We start from the raw sequence: 22,460 nt of genomic DNA on the forward strand, positions 1-22,460 counted from the left end.
TAATGGTTGTATCGATAGAACAAACACTCAAGGTACATGGTCAAAGCTATACACACGGGAGATGTACAGTTTTAAATATTTTGTTATTATTAATAAGAAATGAAATTACTTGAATGAAGTGGTCAACTGAAGACATTAGAAAAACAGGACCTTCTCTTTCTCACCCTCTACGCTGCCCCCCAATAAATAAATAATAGGAAGAAAGAAAGAGGGAAAACAATGAAAATATAAAATTATGAACTGGGAAGGGATTAAAACAAGAGATAATGAGCAAACACAATAATAATAAACAAACCTCAACAGACCCTGAGGATATACGAGAAACAAGTAGGGACAAGCAAGGAAGTGAGGCAGCACCGTAGAGGTCGGTCAGGACGTTGACGTCCTCTTCCAGTCCTGTTAATGACACGTTTGACTTTGAAAGAGAGGCTGGCACAGAGGAGGTCATGGTTTGCTTCAGAGATGCGTTCTGCCTTTATTTCTACGCAAAGCGTCATTTTATTTGAAGTATTGGAAGCCATCTGCAAGCATGATTCTCCGAGACGTGGGCCCCTGCGTGAGCTATGAGAGCATCCTGTGATTTGCCTGTTCTCCGTGTTTCACCTTGTGTGTAACTGTGGTTCTGAGCCTCTGCTTTCTCGGGCAGGAGAGGCAGTCTGCCTGGCCCAGAATTCAGATGTGCATCAAAATCATTCTCTTGGCAAGTGCACAAAAACCAGTTAGTCTCCAAAGGACAGGCTGTCTCTGGGGGGCCAGTGGCCTAATATTCAGGGCACCTCTGCGAGAAAATAGCGCTCAGGATTTTTTGAACAGCCCACATTCGGGACCACGTGGAATGAGGGCTCGTGTAGATAAATCCTGCTGGCCTTTCCAGTTGATGCTGTACTGGGGAGGGTTCGCTGTTGTTCTGAGATGCCAGGCTCTCCTAAGAGGAGAGTGTCAGGCGGTCTTTGGGGGTGAAAGTCAGTGAACACTATGACCTCAGTAACACTGGCTCCTGTCCGTGGGTCGTCACAGGGGTTTGCCAGCTCGTGAACAAGATGGAGGAGAACACCGGCAAGGTGAAGCCGTTCAACCGGAACGACGAGCAGTTCCTGGAGGCTTTTGTGATCTTCTGTGGCCTGGGGATCCAGAACACGCAGATGTACGAGGCGGTGGAGCGGGCCATGGCCAAGCAGATGGTCACCTTGGAGGTGAGCACAGCTGGGGGACCTCTCAGTGTCCATCCAGGTCAAAGGTCATGTGACCAAACCACAACTCAGGCCCACGCTTGCTCAGTCTGTCTGCTTTATTATGGAAAGCAGCCCTTGACCCAAGCCATCTACTCCCATGGACGGAACTGCTACTGCAGTCACCTGGCCCATCTCACCTTGCCAGCAGCTCTAGTCACAGTTTCAAAAACAAAGACAGGCCTTAGCTGGTTTGGCTCAGTGGATAGAGTGTCGGCCTGCAGACTGCAGGATCCCGGGTTCGATTTCAATCAAGGGCACATACCTCGGTTGCAGGCTCGAGTGCTGGTCCTGGTCAGGGTGTGTGCAGGAGGCAGCCCGTTGATGTGTCTCTCACATCGATGTTTCTCTCTCTCTACCTCTCCCCCTCCCTTCCATTCTCTCTAAAAAAAAAAAATCAGTGGAAAAATATCCTTGTGTGAGGATTAACAACAAAAACAAAACAAAACAGACACAAATGCTAAGTGCTCTTAGAGCAGCAGAAATAAGGAAAAGAAAAGATGCATCTGGAACAGTTCAAACTCCTAGACTGGCCATTCACGATCATCAGAAACTCCGTTTAGAGATTTATGGCCGACTCCTGAGTTTGAGTCTTGGGTGGAGGCTGTGGATCTGCATGTTCTTGAGAGTCCGTGGGGATCCTGGACACACGGACCCTGTGAATGCTGGCTGGGGGCTAACCCGGGCAGGTCCCTCCCCGGGGGTAGGGCGGGCAGCCCCTTCCAGGGGGACCTCACCAACATCCATGAAAATGTGCACTTCATGTAGCACGGCATGTCCTCCCCCCGGGCCGGTCTAGGGAAGCAGATGTGAGAGGGTGCACATGTCTCCCCGTCACTCAGCGTTGGTGTAAAATACACTCAAATGTTCGCCTCTCTTCTCCAGGAGCCATGAGCCGGGATCCATGGTGGGAGGGAACCTTTCCTCCATCCCTAATAAATAAACACCCAACTAAAGAGCTAGACAGTTACGCTTTATATGCTGAGATTCGTCAGTAGCCCATCTGGTTCTCCACTCCCTAAAATGAACATACAACACTTCTGCTAGAGAAGCATCTCAGATGAGACCTCAGACTATAACCAGGGAAAGCCCACTTCCAAATACGCACACACACATTCAAATGCCACACATGCACACATACATGTGTACCTGTAGTTTCAAAGGTCTGAAAATGGGTACCTTTTTAACAATGATCCTAAAACTTCTGGGGATTTTTTTTATTTATAAGTCTTGTATTATCTCTGTCAAACGTGAACTTTCCAAAATATGTTTTAAAAGTATGATCAACATTTTAAATCCAACCACCACCCTGGTTAAAAAGATGTCTGAAATATTGTCCCGTTGCTAAAGGGTCTCACTTTTGAAAACGGGCATTGCTGCTCCTCAGGTTCAGTTATAAGACATGGTGAGCCTGACTTCCTAACCCTCTAAGGCAATGGAAAGTTCTAGAGCAGGGATGTGGAAGCTAGTACCCAGGCCCTTCCTCTCACTGGGTGAGCCCGCAGCCAAGTTAGGAGAGTCCCTGCTCCTGGGTGGCCGCAGCCGTCCGCGGGCGGGTCCCCAGGCCACACTGCTCAGCTCCGGGCGCCCCGCGTTCCTGGGTCTGCGGCATCCCTATCCCAGCCACACCATCTTCTTCATGGATTCTGCAGCGGCACAGCCTCCCTTGAGCCACTTCCTGGCGGATGGCTTTAAAACATCAGTTTTCGCAAAGTTTGCTTCCCTAATTCTGTCCACAAGCACAAATAACTAAAGTCAGGATTTTAAACACACACACACACACACACACACACACAATTGAAATGAAATTGTCTGCCAAATTTGAGCCAATAGTGTGGCTTTAAATCATGTGTTTGTTATACCAACAATGTCAGACTAAAGTGAGCCGTTTTCTTTGAATATGGGGGTCGGGGGGCATCTAACTTTGTTTTCCGGAACAATTGAATTGAAATCTGGGGTTTTTCTCTCTGTTGAAGGAAACAGAAACAAAACAAGGCTTGGCAGCCTGAGGGGTCTAGTTCTCTTTCCAGGAGGTGTTAGCGGAACCCCAGTGTGAAACCTCGGTCCCTGTCATGTAACCTGTCCCCGCTTCCCTGCAGGTCCTGTCCTATCATGCCTCGGCCGCGGAGGAGGAGACCCGGGAGCTGCAGGCCTTAGCGGTAATGACAGGCAACACAGCACATTCGCCCATAAACACGCCTTTCCCAGGGGATCTGCTCCCACCAGTAACGGTCTGGAGACATTCAGCCAAATGCAGCGGAGAGTTAGATGGACACTCACAAACACTTAGTCACTCCATTTCCTGCAGGCTGCCGTCACCGGAGATGCAAAGCAAAGATAATAACTTCCATGGACCTTGTCCTACATTCGATGGTTCTGGGTTCTTTTCTAATAATTGTTCTCATCTTCACATCTATCTTAGGCCAACATTAAACTCAGTTTCAGTTCCTGGGGAGAAGGCGCTGGCAGCTGCAAAGTGGTTGTCGGGTTGGGGCCGTGACAACAGGTGTCATGGTTTGTTACTGAGTCCCTGCTCTGTGTCCTGAGAACCGAGCGATTACATTTCTGACCACATGGCTGTGAGGCTGTTTGAATCAGGCCCAGAGGCCAGTGCCTGACTTCTCCTTGCCTCTCCCTAGTGAGCGGGGTGAGGGGGAGGTGGGGTGTGGGGGTAGAAGCACTTGGACTGTGCTGGAATGCCGTGGGTTCTGGGTTTTGACGGAGATGGTCTTGGTTGAGGTCCATGAAGGTCTGAGGCATTTACGCCTTTGTAGCCACAGCTGGCCTCCTGAGTTTAAATTTGAGACCTCAGGGATCGGGTCAGTGTGAGATGTGACGAGGGTCAGGTAAGGAATGAGAAGGGCATGGCCAGTCCAGGTCATCAGCATCGCAACCGCCAAACCCCAGTCATCTGAGCAGCCCCTGCATTTTCTCCTGTGAGTGTACAGCTGTGCCACAGAGGCCTCCCTGAACTTAGGCTGTGGCTAGTCAGGGTCACCGTGGCTGGCTCAGGGTGGCCGTGGCAGACTCAGGATCACTGTGGCTGGTCAGGGTTACCGTAGCTGGCTCAGGGACACTGTGGCTAGTCAGGGTCTCCGTGGCTGGTCAGGGTCTCCGTGGCTGGCTCAGGGTCACCGTGGCTGGTCAGGGTCACCGTGGCTGGTCAGGGTCACTGTGGCTGGCTCAGGGTCTCCGTGGCTGGCTCAGGGTCTCTGTGGCGGGCTCAGGGTCACTGTGGCTGGTCAGGGTCACCGTGGCTGGCTCAGGGTCTCCGTGGCTGGCTCAGGGTCACCGTGGCTGGTGAGAGTCACTGTGGCTGGCTCAGGGTGGTCGTGGCTGGTCAGGGTCTCTGTGGCTGGTCAGGGTGGCCGTGACTGGCTCAGGATCACCGTGGCTGGTCAAGGTCTCCATGGCTGGCTCAGGGTTGCCGTGGCTGGCTCAGGGCCGTCGTGGGACGGTTAGGTGCTGCGGGACCCCCAATGGATATGGACACTCAGGAACGACCAGCTGGGGGTGAGGGCTGGGGCTCCCACGGAGGCGGCGGTCTGGGGGGTGGACCTGGATTCATGGCATCCACTGCGTGGTTTCCCGTGCGGGGCTGTGGGAGAGCCGGTTTCCCGTGCGGGGCAGTGGAAGAGCAGGCTGGGAGGGAAGGCGAGGGCAGGACCCTTGAAAACATAGGCTCACATGGAAGGGGCAGGAAGAGAAAGCGCTGGGCCGGATAGACATGCTGCTGAGCAGGGAGGCAGATGGAGGAGCAGCAGAAGGCAACGCACAGCAGGTTCTGAGAGGTGGAGGGCCGGGGGTCCGCTCGGACCAGGGAGGTGTGGGGCCCGCGATGAGCGGCTGCAAGGAGGCAGCAGCGGGATAAAGCGCAGGCGAGGGGACAAGAGAAAACGGGAAACGTATGCAGACGGGTGTTAAAGACAAGTCTGTGTGAAGGAGAGTGGAGGAGTCGCGATGAAGGTGCTGCTGAGTCATGAGAAGCTTTAATGGTTCTGTTCAGTTCGGTTCGGTTTGGGTTGGGCTTCTGAGCAGGGATTGTTCCCAAGCAAGAGGCCGGCACGTTCTTGGACAAAGAAGGAAGGAGCAGGTGGGTGAGGCCCTCAAAAATTATTTTCTCAATTATGTTCATAATTTTAGCAAGAGAAAAACACATTGGAGTGACTAAAAATTGCAGTATCGTTCAAACCATCTGTTTTCTATTCAGAAAATAGATTTCTGGCAGCTGCATTCAGAAATTCAGGATTACAAAGCTGGGAGGTCAAAGGTCTCATTTAAATTGGTTGAAATTCAGCATCTGATTGCAATTCTCGTTTTCTCTCAGCCTCATAAAGATTCCTGTACAGCCCCAACTACACAGGTGTCTGCGTCCTCAGAAATTACAAAATCTCTGGCTTGGTCGTGTGTCTGACTGTTTATCCCAACTTAAACCTAAAATAAGTGGAAAAGCTGTCACATGTTTTAACTTTTATTTTAAAAAATTAGCTCTGAAGAGAATGAAATGGTGCACTTAAGAATACGAAACATGTATGTCTGTGCCCAGAAAAGCTCAGTAGTTATACAAAATAATTTTGTTGATAGGAAATTCAGAATCCTTATTTTCTCCCCCTGCTTTCCCTGAGTTTTTGGGGTATTTTTGGTTTTTGTTTTGGTTTTTTTTAGTTTATTGAGTTCCCTATGATTAATCTAATTATCTCTTGGCTTAGAATTGGGTATAGCACAAATAGAGCCTTAAGCAACCCATTTGCCGTGGACGTTTTAATAGCCCTTGGTCACTAGTTATTGAGATAGAAATAAAAGGCGCCCAGCTGACCTGGTTCTGGTTATTGGAAAGTTACCGGAACGCACAGTGTTTGTCTATATAGGTAATGGGGTGTTTGATGGATCGGCTGACTGCCTTTTCTGCCTTCCTCTCTCGTTAAAAGAGCAGGAATGGGCATGTCCTAGAGTTCAGTGTGTAAACGAAGCTCCTGGTTTTGTCATGGAGCCGGTGCCAATTCAGTTCCTGCTTGACTTCTGTAATTGCAGGAAACGTCTCTAAAGGCAAGTCAAGACCTGCTGTGAAAGGTCTTCTGTGTCAAAATAGAGAGGGAGCAGCTGACCGCGTAGGCAGGTTCCCCAGGAGAGATGGGCCTCATCGCTCCAGTGTTCAGAGCCAGAGCTGGGCAGGGACTCCTCCATGGGGGGGCGGGGGGAGCCCTCCATCAGGTGGGAGCCCTCTATCAGGTGGGGACCTTTCCATCAGGCAGGGATCCTCTCCATCAGGCGGGGAGCCCTCCATCAGGCGGGGAGCCCTCCACCAGGCGGGGAGCCCTCCATCAGGTGGGGACCCCTCCATCAGGTGGGAGCCCTCCATCAGGCAGGGACCCTTCCATCAGGTGGGGAGCCCTCCATCAGGTGGGGACCTTTCCATCAGGCAGGGATCCTCTCCATCAGGTGGGGAGCCCTCCATCAGGCGGGGATTCCTCCATCAGGCGGGGATCCTCTCCATCAGGTGGGGAGCCCTCCATCAGGCGGGGAGCCCTCCATCAGGCGGGGAGCCCTCCATCAGGCGGGGAGCCCTCCATCAGGCGGGGACTCCTCCATCAGGTGGGAGCCCTCCATCAGGTGGGGACCTTTCCATCAGGCAGGGATCCTCTCCATCAGGTGGGGAGCCCTCCATCAGGCGGGGAGCCCTCCATCAGGCAGGGATCCTCTCCATCAGGCGGGGACTCCTCCATCAGGCGGGGAGCCCTCCATCAGGCGGACACCCCTCCATCAGGTGGGAGCCCTCCATCAGGCAGGGACCCTTCCATCAGGCGGGGAGCCCTCCATCAGGAGGGGATCCTCTCCATCAGGCAGGATCCTCTCCATCAGGCGGGGAGCCCTCCATCAGGCACAGTGTGAGGTGTGATTACTGCAGGAGACAGCAGTGAGGGGCAGACCACAACTCTGATGCCTCGGTCAGTGTTAGGTGCAACCCAGCGACTCCTGTCAGATGATCACTCTTCCTCCCTCTTTGGGAAAATCTCTATCAATAGCCAAATCATTAATGGAGAAATTTGAGCAAATGATAACAAAGAAGAGTTGATGCTGTGGTCTTATTAACCAGTGTCACTGAGCTGTCATAACCATGGCGACCGGGAGGACACCTCTTCCTCGCATGGTGCTAGGGACCCGCTTGGGATAGTCTGGGCCCTTCAGACGGCCTGGAGACCATCGAGACATCATCTTTACAGACATGCAGGGCGTGACCGGCTGCAGCTAGTTACCTGATAAGACAGCGGATTCAGCTTGATTCTTCCTCTTTCACTCACTAAGCTAATCCTACCTGTTTTGCTTTGATGTTGCTAGTGGATTATTGCTACTGCTATTCTTTTTTTTTTTTTAACATATTTTTATTGATTTCGGAGAGAGAGATAGAAACATCAATGATGAGAGAGAATCATTGATTGGCTGCCTCCCGCACACCCCCTATTGGGGATCGAGCCTGCAACCTGGGCATGTGCCCTTGACCGGAAACAAACCTGGGCCCCTTCAGTCCAAAGGCCAGCGCTCTATCCACTGAGCCAGACCAGCCAGGGCTCTACTGCTGTTCTTAGCTCCAAAATATCACAGCTCTGTTCTGGAGATTCTTATGCACTTAGATGTCACCCAGATCTGTGGGTACTGGTCCCAGTTGTAGTCAAATTCACTCTAAAGTTTTCCTTACAAGCATACACAGATTTCATCCTAATCTTGCCATTATTACATGCCTTCTTTATATGGTTTTGAAAAACTGTACACTCATGATCCAACTTTTGTAGTCTGTGACTCTGTCCTATGAGACTTAAAGGAATCACCTATATGATGCTAGAAAGAGGGGAAGATCCTAAGCCTGTTGCTGTGGTTATTGAAGGAAACACACGAATCCTGGTGAGCCTCGTTCTCTCTGCTCTCTGTACAGCTGGGTTCCGCGTGGAGCTGATGTAGAGGCTTCCTCTCTCATTTGTGCACGGACTCACTTCCTTCTTACAGAAAGAGAAGTGCTAACGGCCTGTAAACGAATCGTGTGCGTTTTTTCTTTAAAAGCACGTGTCCTGTGTGAGTTGAAAGGGGAGGGGAGCCGTCAGCCTCATGGGAAGTGCGAAGCGGTGGCTGCCGGGCAGCTTGAGGGCTTCCTCGTGGGTACAGGCCTCGCCGGAGCCACCTCCAGGCGGCTGGCTTCCCAAATGTCACCGTGAACATGGCCGGTGACGCAAAGGCTGTTTTCCTGACTGTGCACACGAGCACGAATACTGAAGGCAGTGTTTTAAAAACACAGCTGAAATCAAACTTTTGGCCAAGTTTGAGCCAATGGTGTAGCTTTAAATAATGGTTTGTTATATCAGCTTCAGACTAAAGTGGGCTGTTTTCCTGAACCTGGGAGCGTGGCTACATCCCACTGAGCACTGACCTACCTCAGCAGGTGTCCGAGGTCTTAGCCCGCGGAGGAGCAAGCCGGGCTGGGTGACAGGAGGCGGCAGTGGCCAGATTTGAGTTCGAGTATGCAGTGATTAGACATGCACACATCTATAACACCTAGTGCTTTACAGGCTCTTTAACATGCGTGATTTCTGTCCATCTCCAACACCGCAGTGCACTCAGCTACATTATCCCCTGAAGGGAAACAAAGTTGGGACTCTCACTTGGCAAATTCTAACCGCCAGCCCGCTGCTGCAGGACGCGTGGGAATACAGAACTGTGTGCGTAACGTGAGCTTCCCCAGAAAGAGTGCCCACCGCTCTCCCTGCTCGTGGTAAAATGCAGAGTTCTGTTTCATAAAATGGAGGTTAAAATTGCCTTTCCAAGCCCGTCAGGGCGGACAGGAAGTCGGGTCCCTGGGGATGGTCCGTGAGCTGTAAATGACAGGGACTTTCCCATGGCGGCTCAGTCCTGGATCCCAAGAATCCCGCGCCTCCGCGTCACTGACCGCAACACCACAAGTCTCTGGACGGACGTGGCTGCCTGCCCAGGAGGTCAGCTCAGGAAGCTGGCTATGGTAGGGCTGACCCCTGCAGCAGGGAGAGGCTGGCTCTTTTCCTGTAGCCCTAGAGCAGTGGTCGGCAAACTGCGGCTCTGTTGACTAATGAGTTTGCCGACCACTGGGATAGGGACTTAATCACAAGGAAAAACAACAGCCTGTAATTATTGGACTCGAGAGTCTAGGTCAGTGGTCAGCAAACTCAGTCAACCGAGCCGCAGTTTGCTGACCACTGCCCTAGAGCATCCTCGTGGAAGGAACGAAGGACGCTTCCGGCTCATGAACAGTGACACCCTGGAGGACATGGCCTCCGTCCGGTGCAGTAGGGGAGGGGCGGGGGGGAGAGACACTGCTCTAGCTGAGGGTTAAAAGGGGCTGTTCCCACCCCTCACTCCCAGCTGCGCAGATGGGGGCTGCTGGAAGCACAAGGCCTGTATGTAACATCCAACCCCTCCCCATGCAGCCACGCCGGTCCCCAGCCTGGAACTAATGGAGCAGATGCATGCTTCCTCGTGGAGTTTGGGCTGGGAGAGTGTGTGTGCAGGAGGAAGCGGGTGGCATGCGTGTAAAGTGTAAACGCACCTGGTAAGTGTAAGTCCGACGTGAAGGTCACAGGGAGCAGGAGAAGGCCAGGTGCCCTTTCAGAGGGAATGCTCTGGACTGCGCTGTGGGTTTTTACTATTTCACCTCTTTGCTTCACAGAATATGGAGGTCGAGCGGAGTAGTGACATCCAGCTATTCACAGGGAACCTCGGGGTTGGAGGGAGTAGGGGAACGCCTTAAGGGGGGACCCCTCTTCCTGTGGCCTCTCCACTAAAGCGCTGGAGGGGTAGCCGGTGCAGGGAGGGGGCGTGGGGACTCCTGTCAGTGCCGATCCTGGGCCCCAGGCTCCCGCAGGAAATCTAGGGGAGACCCCGCAGCTCAGCTCTGCGGGAGCCTGGGTGCCCGGCCCTGGCTGCTGGTGCTTCCTGGGAGTTGGGCTCGGTGTGGCCTTTCTCGGAAAAAACCGGAAACCCTTTATTTTTGCTTAAACTCCCCCAATTCTAACAGCATAATCAGTTTGGTGATTTTTAATAACATCCTGTCCCAAACTAGAGAGGTCGGCAGGCAGCTGCCGGCTGCTAGTTTCCCACCCGGTGGAGGCATCTCCGCGAGGGTTTGGGGTCCTTAAACGCAAGCTGACGGCTCAGACCCCCTGAAGGGAATGAGGGGCCCCTGCGTTCATTCGATAGACATTCCTGGTGGCGCAGTCACAGCCGCAGCTGCCAGCAGTCACAGTGGGAGCGCAGGAACCCGTGTGGTCAGGAGACTCAGGAAACCACATGCCCGTGAACTTTGCGGAGGGAACGGGTATTCCCAGCTGGGTCAGCTCTGCGGATTTGACCTTTTGACCTTTCTGTGGGTGGGAAGCTCCGCGCCTGGAGAGATAAGCTGGGGTAGAAAGGAAAATCGATGAGATCAATGGAAACGAGCGAGGCGCCTTGGGTGAAGCTGCAGCATTAACCCAGTTAAACGAGTGTTGGAGCAACACCAAGGGTGGCAATCGGAACGCAGGTCCCTCCACGAAGCAAAACTGGCTTCTCTGGCCCAGCCCAGACCTGAAGCCGGCGGGGGTCCGGGGGCAGGGCTGGGCACTGGGGCGCCTGCTCGTCTCCAGGGGCAGGAGGCTAACCCTGTCGGTGCTTTAGTTTCTGTACCTCAGAGAGGACTGCCTGGGAAGGAAACATGAAATTCTCCAAGCGTCCTCACTGCTGCTGCCCCTCGATCCTCGCCCACGGCCGTGGCACGGCCCAGGACGGCGACTCAGAGTCATCTGTCTGAACAGGCCGGGCGGCCTACAGGGCACCTCCGGAGGCCCCAGGCCCGCGTTCTGTTCTGGGTTCAGCCTCGGGCAGCACCCTCTCTCCCTCCGCCCGCCTAGATGAGGGTCTCCCGTGTGTCCCATTCCCAAGGGAAAGCAACCACGCTGTTTCCCGCAGTGAAGCCAAGGACTGTGAGCGGGCTTCACTCATTGTCCCCTCCCCCAGGCGGCCGTGGTGCCCTCTGCCCAGACCCTGCGCATCACCGACTTCGGCTTCAGCGACTTCGAGCTGTCGGACCTGGAAACCGCGCTGTGCACCATCCGGATGTTCACTGACCTCAACCTGGTGCAGAACTTCCAGATGAAGCATGAGGTGAGGCGCACGCGTGTGTGTACATGAGTATGTGCACATGTATGTACGCGCGCGTGTGTGTGTGCACCATCCGGATGTTCACTGACCTCAACCTGGTGCAGAACTTCCAGATGAAGCATGAGGTCGGGCGTTTGTATGTATGTGCATGTGTGAGCCCGTGTGCATGTGTGTGGGTGAGTGTGTGTGTACACATGTGTATGCACGTGTGGAAGAGGGAATTGGCTTTGGATGCTAGTGTGAAATGCAGATTTTAAGTGTCAGCGACTGACACACTGTCGCTAACGCCTACCGGGGAATTTTAAAGGAAACTACCAGCCACCGTAAAGACGTTTATCCGGTTCCCACCAGGTATCCAGCCCCAGCTGTAGACTGGGGGGTTCCCACCATGGGAGTGGATGTGCAGAGGCAGGTGGGCAGGAGGGGGCTGGGAGAGCGCTGTGCAGGGGTGAGGCTGCAGGCACGCACAGGAGGGAAGGAAGAAGCCCCTTGTATAGACCCCTGTAGGCTGCTCAGAGGAATCAGGATTTTATCCTGAAAAGTGGTGTCACCAGAGTTTGAAGAGGGGGTATCATGTCTGATGGCATAGGTAACGACCTCTCAGGGAAGGGCCAGGACTGAGTGGGCTCCTGGGGGAAAGAGGGGGTACAGGGCCAATGAGAGGCCAGCTCTGGGCGCCCCCGGGCCACCGTGTGGGGAGAAGGCTTTTACCGCGTTGACAACCTCGTTTGCCTCCTGGGAAACAGCAGGACTGGGCCTGTCCCTCCCCGCCGTCCACGGAGACGGAGCCCGCAGCGTCCAGCTGGCCTGCGGAGCATCAGGGACACGGAGAAGGAGAAGAGGGACAACCTCGGAAAACGAAGTCCAGGCATTTGCCTTAAAGGCATTTTCCCTGCTAGTCAGATGTCTGCTCTCCTTGCACAGGCCTCCTCTCCGGGAACTTAAGGGCCTCCAGCCTCGCTAGTCAGCTGACAGTTAATCATGAAACGCGGGTTGATACTGGGACAGTGCCCAGCACTGGGCTGGGGGCCCGGTGCCACAGTGGGGTCCGCGCTCAGATGCCTTGCCCCCGGGACGGACACTCGGCTGGTGCAGTGGAGGGTGGGACACAGCGTCCCTCGGGCATTACTGGGGCTCAACCTCGTTCTTCCCTCAGTGTCACCGAAGTTACTGCTGCCCTCAGATGAAATGTCTGTTGGCTGAGTTTCTGGATTTTCCAGGATTCTTAGTCAATCCCAGTGATTGCCACACCTCCCTGCAGAGCTTGGAAGTTCACAGCTGTTATTTAGCCTCCCGATAAGACGAAGCTGCCACCCTCCTGGCCACTCTGTCCGAGGTGGCTTTGAGCCGGGGCTGAGTGCGCGGGGTTAACACCCGAATCCTCTGCCACGGCCGGTGCCTGGGAGGGAAGGGGGGCACTCGGTTCCCTGTGGCCTGAGGAGAATGGGGCGGGCGCCAACCCCGCGGATCCTCCACCGGCCCTCTCCCAGTGGTTCCACCTACAAGAGGAAACCATGGTTCGGACCTGCCTCTGCAGCATTCTTTCCGGAACCTTCTCCAGTCCCCGGGCAGTGCTTTGTGGCAGAAGTGCCTCCAGCCATGTGTGCAGGGAGAAGCACAGGTCTTGCTCCTTGTCCAGGCCCCCAAGAGCACAGGAAATCACTCAGGATGGAACAGCAGCGACGGGTGCTGACGCAGTCACAGCACCTGTGGGGGACCTGAGTCCTGGGGTTCCTTGAATACACACCACTCAGCAGTTGAATGAAACCCAGCTGGTGACATGTTGCTCAGGGGCCCCTCCTTTTTTCGTTCCATCCTTAAAATACTTGCTTTTCATATGGGCCTTCGCACGTGTTCTTTTTTAATTGCTTCTTGGTAACCACGCAGTGCCTCTGTCTGAACATCCAAGCTGGTACAAAAGGGACAAGGAGCTCAGGACTCATCGGGCCGGGTGCTCGAGGGAGGACATGTGCCCCATCCCTGTCCCGTCAGCCCCGAGCCTCCCACTGAAGCCGGCGCAGCAGGCGGCTGGCGCCTGGGGAGGACTCGGCGGGGGCTGCTGGCGTGGCTCTCCGACAGGGAACTCACACATGTGGGACTCTCCTAATTGGTGACACGTGGACTTAGTGTCTTTCAAAAAGCTAGTCGGTGCCCTCCAGGCCCCACAGGCCTCCCTTGGGCTGCCGTGCGTTTTGCACTAATTTAGTTGGTTGGTTAGCAGGGTGGGCTCTGCCGTCGGATGCTCAGGTGTGAACTTTGGCCCCGCCCTTTAGGAGCCACATGACCTTGGCGTGGTCCCTCTCAGCGTGTTGGTGTCCTGATCTGTTAAGTGATTACATCCTAATACCCCCGCCCCCTGGAGCCAGGGATTCGGTGTGCTGTGCACATTTCCTGGTTACGGTGAGTGTGTGACCAACGTCCGCAGTTGCTGTAACATGTCTGCTCTCCTCCCCGAAGGTTCTCTGCCGGTGGATTCTGAGTGTGAAGAAGAATTACCGGAAGAACGTGGCCTACCACAACTGGAGACATGCCTTTAACACGGCGCAGTGCATGTTCGCCGCCCTGAAGGCGGGCAAGATCCAGGTACCTTTTAGAGCTGTTTATTGAAGACGTTTGGTGACTTTCGTGGTAAATTTACAGCACATTCTTTCAAGTATTTTTTATTTTATTTTGCTTTAGTGGTGATTGAGGGTACTGCTTGTTGCCAGTCACCAAATAAATTGTGTTTTAAGGAAAGAAGGCTAGTATGGCAAAGTACTTGGTTGATAACTTCCTTTCCTATGGAATGTATATGGCATGTTAACATAATCTTTAAATAGCTTCACGTTAAATTCAAATGGTGCTTGGGAAGTCAGTATGTCCTTCAGAGGGAAACTCTGCAGCAGCGTCCTCCTGCTCACATTCACGCTGCTCCGTAGGACTCGTCCACACCACGCAGGTCCCGAGCGTGGCTTCATAGATGCGCCCAGGACCCTGTTGCGGGTTCTTTTCACCCCATTAATCTTACAAGTGCGTGGGCCACGCCCTGTTCACAGGAGATCAACGCAGACAACGTTCTAGCAGCTAGGTCCTTCCCAGGCCAGGTTTTATGCTTAGCTCCGTCCTTAGATTCCAACGTCGGCGGGAACCGACTAGTTATTCTAGGTGTGTGAGTCCAGGCCCCATCACAGAGCTCTTCAATCCAGAGCTTCCATGCTTGCCTGGTGAGTGTTTTTTGTTGTTGTCAATCCTTACCAAAGGATGTTTTGATTTTTAAAGAGAGGAAGGGAGGGAGAAAGAGAGAGAGAAACAGACACATTGATAGGTTGCCTCCTGCACTCATCCCGACCGGGGCCAGGGATTGAACCTATAACCCAGGTAGGTGCACTTGACCAGGAATCGAACCCACAACCCTTTGGTGTGAAGGCCGACGCACTAATCACTTACCTACATGGGCCAGGGCGCTTCCAAGCTTTGTTATTATTGAACTAGAGGCCCGCTGCATGAAATTTGTGCACGGGGGGGGGGTGTCCCTCAGCCTAGCCTGCACCCTCTCCAATCTGGGACCCCTCGAGGGATGTCCGACTGCCCATTTAGGCCCGACCCAGATAGCATCGGGCCTAAATGGGCAGTCGGACATCCCTCTCACAATCCAGGACTGCTGGCTCCCAACTGCTCGCCTGCCTGCCATCCTGATTGCCCCTAACCACTTCTGCCTGCCAGCCTGATCACCCCCTAACCACTCCCCTGACAGCCTGATTGATGCCTAACTGCTCCCCTGCCAGCCTGTTTGCCCCTAACTGCCCTCCCCTGCAGGCCTGGTCACCCCTAAGTGCCCTCCCCTACAGGCCTGGTAAACCCCAACTGCTCTCCCCTGCAGGCCTGGGTCCCCCCCAACTGCCCTTCTCTGCAGGCCCAGTCGCCCCCAACTTCCCTCCTCTGCCGGCCTGGTCACCCCTAACTGCCCTTCCCTGCAGCCTTGATCGCCCCCAACTGCCCTCCCTTGCAGGCCTGGTCCCTCCCAACTGCCCTTCTCCGCTGGCCTGATCGCCCCCAACTGCCCTCCCCTGCTGGCTATCTTGTGGCGAACATATTGTGTCCACATGGGGTCAGTCATCTTTGACCACATGGGGGCAGCCATCTTGTGTGTTGGAGTGATAGTCAATTTGCATATTATTCTTTTATTAGATAGGAGGATTAGATAGGATAGAGGCCTGGTGCACGGGTGGGGGTTGGCTGGTTTTCCCTGAAGGGTGTCCCAGATCAGGGTGGGGGTTCCCTTGGGGCATGGGGCAGCCTGGGTGAGGGGCCTGTCGTGGTTTGCAGGCCGGCCATGCCCCCCGGTGACCCAAGCAGAGGCCCTGGTATCTGGGATTTATTTATCTTCTATAATTGAAACTTTGTAGCCTTGAGCGGAGCCAAGCCTCCTGCTCGCTCCATGGCCGTAGCCATTTTTGTTGGGATTTATTTATCTTCTGTAATTAAAACTTTATAGCCTTAAGCGGAGGCCAAGGCAGGCCAGGGCTGCAGAAATTTGGCTTCTTCCATCACCGAGGGCAACTCAAGCCTCCTGCTCTCTTCAGCTGCATGGCTGCCACCATTTTTATTGGGATTTATTTATCTTATATAATTGAAACTTTGTAGCCTTAAGCAGAGGCCAAGGCAGGCCAGGGCAGGCAGAAAGCTTGGCTTCCTCCATTGCCGGGGAAACCCAAGCCTCCTGCTCTCTCCGTGGCCACAGCCATCTTGGTTGGGTTAATTTGCATACTCGCTCCTGATTGGCTGGCAGGCGTGGCTTGTGGGCGTAGCGGAGGTACGGTAAGTTTGTATATTACTCTTTTATTAGATAGGATTCTGGGACTGCTATTCTTCTCTGCTCCCATAGGGGGCGCATTTTAACACAGAGCCAAGGGCAGGGCTTGTCGGGGAGGCACATGTTAGAGTCCTGCTCTCCTGCCGAGGCAAACGCCCATGGGGAGTGGGCTCCACTTATGTCAGGAAGGACTGGGAAGGTCAGGAGGGTTAAACCACCGAACGCTATCTGGACTCTGGCAAAGAAAAACCAAGTGCTGATGTGAGTGTGCTGTGAATATGCCACTTAGAGTGCTGAGAATTCCGGCAGATAGAGCTGGTAGGAATTTCAGCTTGTGTTTTCTTAGGAAGAAGAACAGTACTATAGAGAATACAAGTGGCAGCCACTCAGAAATAACCTGGAATTAGCTTTGGAATATATCATGTAACTTCTTTAAAAATATTTTCTTTATGGATTTCAGAGAGAGGAAAGGGGAGGGAGAGGGAAAAACATCAGTGATGACAGAGAATCATTGATGGACTGCCTCCTGAATGCCTCTTAATGGATCACGCCCGCAACCTGGGCATGTGCCCTGGACCAGGAATCGACCCTTGACTCATGGTTCACGGTTGACACTCAATGCTGAGCCACACCAGCCAGGCTTTTATGTAACTTTTTAAAGACAACTTTTCATCCCTAATCCCCTTTTGTGTATTCTTTTGCCAAATATTCTCATTGTCTGGTGCCTTTAGGCACAGCCCCTGAGGGCAGAGCATGGGAGCCACAGAATCTGTAGGAGTTAAAGGTCAAGAGCAGCCAGGGATTCAAAGTTCATGTGATTATCCCACATGCATCCGGAGACCATTAGGAAGGAGTGGCATTGACTGTGGGGGCAGGTGGTTGGTGAGGCATTTCCGCCCTCTGTGGATAAGTGACGTTGGCTCTAGCCCTGCTCTGAAGGCGAGGTACAGCTCTTTCCCTGGGCGTGGGCCTCCCGCGACATTAAAGCAGGGCTATGTGAGCACTGAGGTTGCACAGAGGTGGCCTCAAACCCTTACAGGTCCTTCTCTCTCTCCTCCCCTGCGCCCGCCGTGCAGAGCAAGCTGTCGGACCTGGAGGTGCTGGCCCTGCTGGTCGCCGCCCTGAGCCACGACCTGGACCACCGCGGTGTGAACAACTCCTACATCCAGCGGTGAGGTGGTCGCCCCGCCAGACAACAGGCGATCCCTTTCAACTGCGGGGTGGTCCTGTTTAAAGCAAAACCCACAGCAAAATTGCATTGGTCAAGGTCCAAAATACCAATTGGTCAAGGTCCTGTAACATACTCTGGTTTTATTTAAATATATTTTTATTGATTTCAGAGAAGAAGGGAGAGGGAGAGAGAGATCGAAACATCAACGATGAGAGAGAATCATGGATCGGCTGCCTCCTGCATGCCCCACACTGGGGATCGAGCCTTCAACCTGGGCCTGTGCCCTGACTGGGAATCGAACCCTGAACTCCTGGTTCGACACTCAACCACTGAGCCACGCCAGCTGGGCTGGTTTTATTTAAAGGATATGGGAAAAAAAATGCAAGTCTAGTACTGTGTTGGTAACATTTCTGGCCTAAAGTGGGAAAATATTTATGTTGAGAATCTTATTCCATGAGATAATTACCAAGAGTTTTGTTTTAGGTTGAATTAGGGCTTCATAGAAAACTTTAAAGACTAGTTCAGGAAAGGTAAAATTCCGCCCTAATAGACAAGGTGATACTTGGGAAGGGCCTCGCGCGATCCCGGGTGCTTAGCAAGTGCTCCTGAGGAGGCTGTGGCCTCGGGGAAGGCGCGGGGTGCAGCGCAGTATTGGGGACTCCAGGCTTGGCGGCCAAACTTGGATTCAAATCCTTCCTCTCACACTGTCCCCACGTGACTGTGGGCAAGGGCGCTCACCTCTCAGCACCCCGGTTTCCTGACTTGTATATGGAGGTGATCGCATTCCCACCTCATGGGGTTGGCACAGGTTCGGGAGCTAACACATCACCACCTCAGGGAACGCCTGGTACATGCAAAGCGTGAACAGGCCCCAGCAGCCCATGCCGGTGACAGCGTTCTCATCGCCAGCCTACTCTTCAGCCGATTTCAAGACTAAAATACTAACCCCATAGACAAGGGCTTCGGGTTCCCTTACGGACCTCGCTTAAGGGGCATTTGCAATAAAAAGTGAGATGTGCAAGCAACCCCACTTTTCATCAGATTCTTGAGCCACCGTGACATTTTTATTTTCTTGCAGCAACTTCATCTAAAAGCCTACATTTTAGTGGGAAAACCTCTTAGCACTGAGCATTTTTAAGTATGCGAGTGACCCCACGAACGGGTAGATAGATCTCCTCAGGAAATTCCAGATGTCTGCTATCTGGAGGGAATTTCGGGAAAGTCTCTAATCACATTCCTTTATCTGAATAAATAGACAACTTCATGTTGAAAGAATTGCGGTGCCATAGCACCCGCGTCCTCTGCTGACCTTCCACAGGAGGAGAGAGCAAGCTCCGTCCGAGGGGCCGAGCCTGGCTGTTCCCTCTTTAAAGTCTAACGTTGGTGCTTTGCTGTGTGGCTGCGGTGCTGACCCGTCATGGCCAAAGGGAACAAGGCCACCAAGAGATGTCACCCCGAGCGCAGCTGGAAGGTCTCAGGGCGGCATGTGCTGTTCGTGTTCAGGTCAGACGCCACGCTGCCCTGTGGAGAGGGAAGAACACGACTATTTTTCCTTCGTTTACTTAAAAATAAATACCCGGGAAAACATCTGGAGAAATATCATCTTCTCTTTCTAAAAAAAGGCCCTGGGAAAGTCATGGATTGCAGCCTCTGCTTTCACACTCACCACGCGATACCCCCCTTCCCCCGTCACAACAACGTTGGTGAGAACCTGAAGGAGGGCCAGAGGTTTCTACTTCTTCCTCCCTTTCCGTGGTGTGAGCAGGGAGAACCCTGACTCTTCCTGGGACATTCCTTTCTTCTGTCCCTGGTGGGAGGGGGTGACGCCGCTCTTGGGAGGACGAGAAGAGCGTGAACATTCCCACACGAAGGACTAGCTTCTGAAAGGTCTGCTGTCCCCCCTCCTCAGATAGAAAGAAACCCCAGACCATGACAGGAGGCATGGAAATGAAATGAACACATCAGAAACGTCCTCACGGGGCAGCACAGTTAGAAACAGGACCTCTGCCGTTTGTTCTTCTCCATCATCTTTTCTGGAAATCATTTGGAAGCGATGTTGCAGAATTTACCAGGCGACCGAAAAACACACCACGGGTACTCAGAAGATTCAGGAAAAACGCTTTATTTGCAGATGTACTAGTGCGGTGACTCAGGGGAGTCCGTTTCCAAAGCCTGCGTGGTGAATATGGATGAAGCTTTCCCTTTATACCCTTAGCTTCTTTATCCCCCAAATATGGATCAGGCTTCTGGACTTTTCTCGGGCTTTGCAGCCCCCATGAGTTGGGATGGGGGGAGTAAGATTACACTCAGAGGCTTGGCCTGTCTGGCGCCAGCGCTGCCACCCACTCCTGGGGTTGTATATGGTTCATGGTTTATGGGTTCTGTAAAATGGGAGCATTCCGGGAAACAGGTTCTGCAATGCAGGACATGCCTCACAGAGAAGAATGGAGTTAATTATCGGCTAGCAAGAGGGTGTGTCAGAATGCAGGGTACTGGCACAGATTCAGATAGCTACCCCCCAAATGTCTTCTTTTCCCTTTCAGCGGAGGCTTGCTTTGATTCATTCTCAGATTCTTTGAGTCCTTCCTGGGTGGGGAAGACTGTCCTAGGAGGACCTGGTTCGCAGGGAGACCTTAGGGGTGGGGGAGTTCGCTCCTGTGCTGTCTCCCATGCAGTGGGGGAAGGACAGATGGGATTCCCGTAGATCCTAAATTATTTTAAAACCAGCAGCGGTGGGCACCAGGGGACTGGAGACAGCTGGTGGTGACGCGTGGTCATGTAGAGAACCTTAGGCAAGCAGCCAGCGTAAGAAGTCAGTCATTGATTTGGTTAGATTCAGCATTAGTGCTTTATAAAGTAGTGCAGTGAAATTAGCCTACATTTTAGTCAGGTGGATGAGGACCAATGATGGGGACCTGGTGTTAGCTGCAGAGAGAGAGCTATGAAATGTGGTGCCTGTGTCCGGGTTTCCATCATCTCAGACACAGTGGGGATTGATGTGAGGAGGTCACTGGTAAGTCCCAAGCCGCTAGATGACCTGGCTGCACCACTCAGCACAGGAATGGTCAGCGCCCGAGCTCCTCCCTCCCCTGGATCTTGAGAAGTGGGGAGGATTTGAGAGGAGAATAGATGAAACGTTCCAGAAACCCAGGAGGTGGGCATTGCCCGGGGACAGCTGACCAGGGATGAACTGAGAGATGAGCAGCTAGGAGGTACATGCTGTGGAAGGGAGAGCTCTAAACATCTGCAGTGCCTTCAGGTGGGACAGGCGAGGAAGCGAGGGCATTGTTTAGGAGGAAGAGTCTGAAGATACAAGGAAAATGGTAGGAAGTGGAGCCTCAGAGTTCAGCTAGCCAGCCAAGTGCATGGTGAAAATCACATCCTGGCTATACAGGGGAGAGACTGGAGGAGAGACATCTTAATTCCCTGTTGAACAGCTAGTTCAATGTGTGAAAGAAGGGGAAATCATGATTCCTGGTCCAAGAAATTGGAACAAAGATTGGTGCCATTGATGAAAATGAAAACTGGAGTGGGCAGGTGTGCATGCAGGTGTGTGTGCAGGTGTGCGTTCAGGTGTGTGTGTGCATGTGCAGTTGTCTATGCAGGTATGTGTGCAGATGTGTGTGCGGGTGTGTGTGTGGGTGTATGTGGGTGTGTGTGCAGGTATGTGGGCAGGTGTGTATGCAGGTGTGTGTAGGTCTGTGCAGGTGTGTGTGCAGATGTGTGTAGGTGTATGTGCAGGTATGTGGGCAGGTGTGTTCAAGTGTGTGTAGGTATGTATGCAGATGTGTGTAGGTCCGTGTGCAAATGTGCGCAGGTGTGTGTGCAGGTGTGTGCATGTGTGTGTAAGGTATGTGTACACATATGTGGGCAGGTATGTGTGCTCTGGAGGCAGCCATGAAAAAGAGAAGGTAGAGGAGCTTAGCAAAGAGAAGAAAATTATAAATAGGGTGGTTTAAGAAGAGGTAAATTGATAAAATTAATTTTTTTCAAGATTAACAATTCAGTGAAATCAGGATAAAATGTCAAACTATATTTTCCCACAGGCCTTGTCTGCTCTGTGTGTGACACAGCGACAGGAATGAGTGGGAGTCACAGGCTGGCATGCGGGCTCTAAGATTCAAAGGGCAGCCAAGACAGCACAGGAATCACCACTGTGAAGTTCAGAGTGGGCTGGGGCTTCCTAGAGGAGGATGAGAGAATCCCTGGAGGCTCGAGAGGCAACAGAGCTGAACATGAGTAACGTGCAAGTTCAAACAGCGCTAACAGCAGTTCAGTCAGTCCTCTTTTCAGCAGTTCAGTGAGTCCTCCTGTCAGTAGCTCAGTAGGTCCTGCTGTCAGTAATTCAGTAGGTTCTTGCGTTAGTAGCTCAGTAGGTCCTCCCGTCAGTAGTTTAGTCGGTCCTCCTGCCAGTAGCTCAGTCAGTCCTCACATCAGTAATTTATTCGGTCCTCCTGTCAGTAGTTCAGTAGGTCCTCCCGTCAGTAGTTCAGTAGGTCCTCCCTCCTGTCAGTAGTTCAGTAGGTCCTCCTGTCAGTAGTTCAGTAGGTCCTCCTGTCAGTAGTTCAGTAGGTCCTCCTGTCAGTAGTTCAGTAGGTCCTCCCTCCTGTCAGTAGTTCAGTAGGTCCTCCTGTCAGTAGTTCAGTAGGTCCTCCTGTCAGTAGTTCAGTAGGTCCTCCTGTCAGTAGTTCAGTTGGTCCTCCTGCCAGTGGCCAATCATGTAATAAGAGTAGAAGCCAACATCATTGTACCCCTCATTATGTGCACTTGGGACTCTCCTGACCTCTCTATAGATAGGAGTTGGATTGGTCCTCACACCAACACTCAGTGGCTAGGATTGTGATGATTCTTAGGGTTCTTCTAGAGTCAGATGCCCGATTGCAGGTCGGAACCCTGCTCTTCCTCTGGCCACATGACCCTGGGGCAGCCATTACCCACCTCCTCATACTTCCTTCTCTGTGTGATGGGGTCAGGATCAAAGGGCATCGCTGATGTGGGTGTTTCACAGCTCCGGGCATGCACACGTGCTCTGCAGGGTTTAGCTGTTTCATGGGGACCCTTCAAGGGCAGCAAGGAGGTGAGGACCCTGCCTCATCCCATGTGGAGGGGTGGT

The 22,460-nt window shown here is 52.9% G+C and overlaps 1 protein-coding gene across 5 annotated transcripts in view; it reads left to right on the forward strand.

Annotated features, from left to right (window-relative positions):
- PDE5A (phosphodiesterase 5A) overlaps positions 1-22,460 on the forward strand; it is a gene marked incomplete at its 5' end in the record, with an annotated part of 113,700 nt that overhangs the window by 64,932 nt on the left and 26,308 nt on the right. For all 5 annotated transcript variants that reach the window (XM_080674755.1, XM_080674754.1, XM_080674757.1 and 2 more), the window contains 5 exons: positions 1,018-1,193; positions 3,329-3,388; positions 11,241-11,387; positions 13,842-13,967; positions 17,253-17,347. In XM_080674755.1, coding sequence (XP_080530881.1) covers positions 1,018-1,193; positions 3,329-3,388; positions 11,241-11,387; positions 13,842-13,967; positions 17,253-17,347 — 604 coding nt within the window. The remainder of the gene's footprint in view (positions 1-1,017; positions 1,194-3,328; positions 3,389-11,240; positions 11,388-13,841; positions 13,968-17,252; positions 17,348-22,460) is intronic.

The sequence above is a fragment of the Plecotus auritus genome (assembly GCF_963455305.1).
Source record: "Plecotus auritus genome assembly, chromosome: 6".
Classification (NCBI taxonomy): Eukaryota; Metazoa; Chordata; class Mammalia; order Chiroptera; family Vespertilionidae; genus Plecotus; species Plecotus auritus.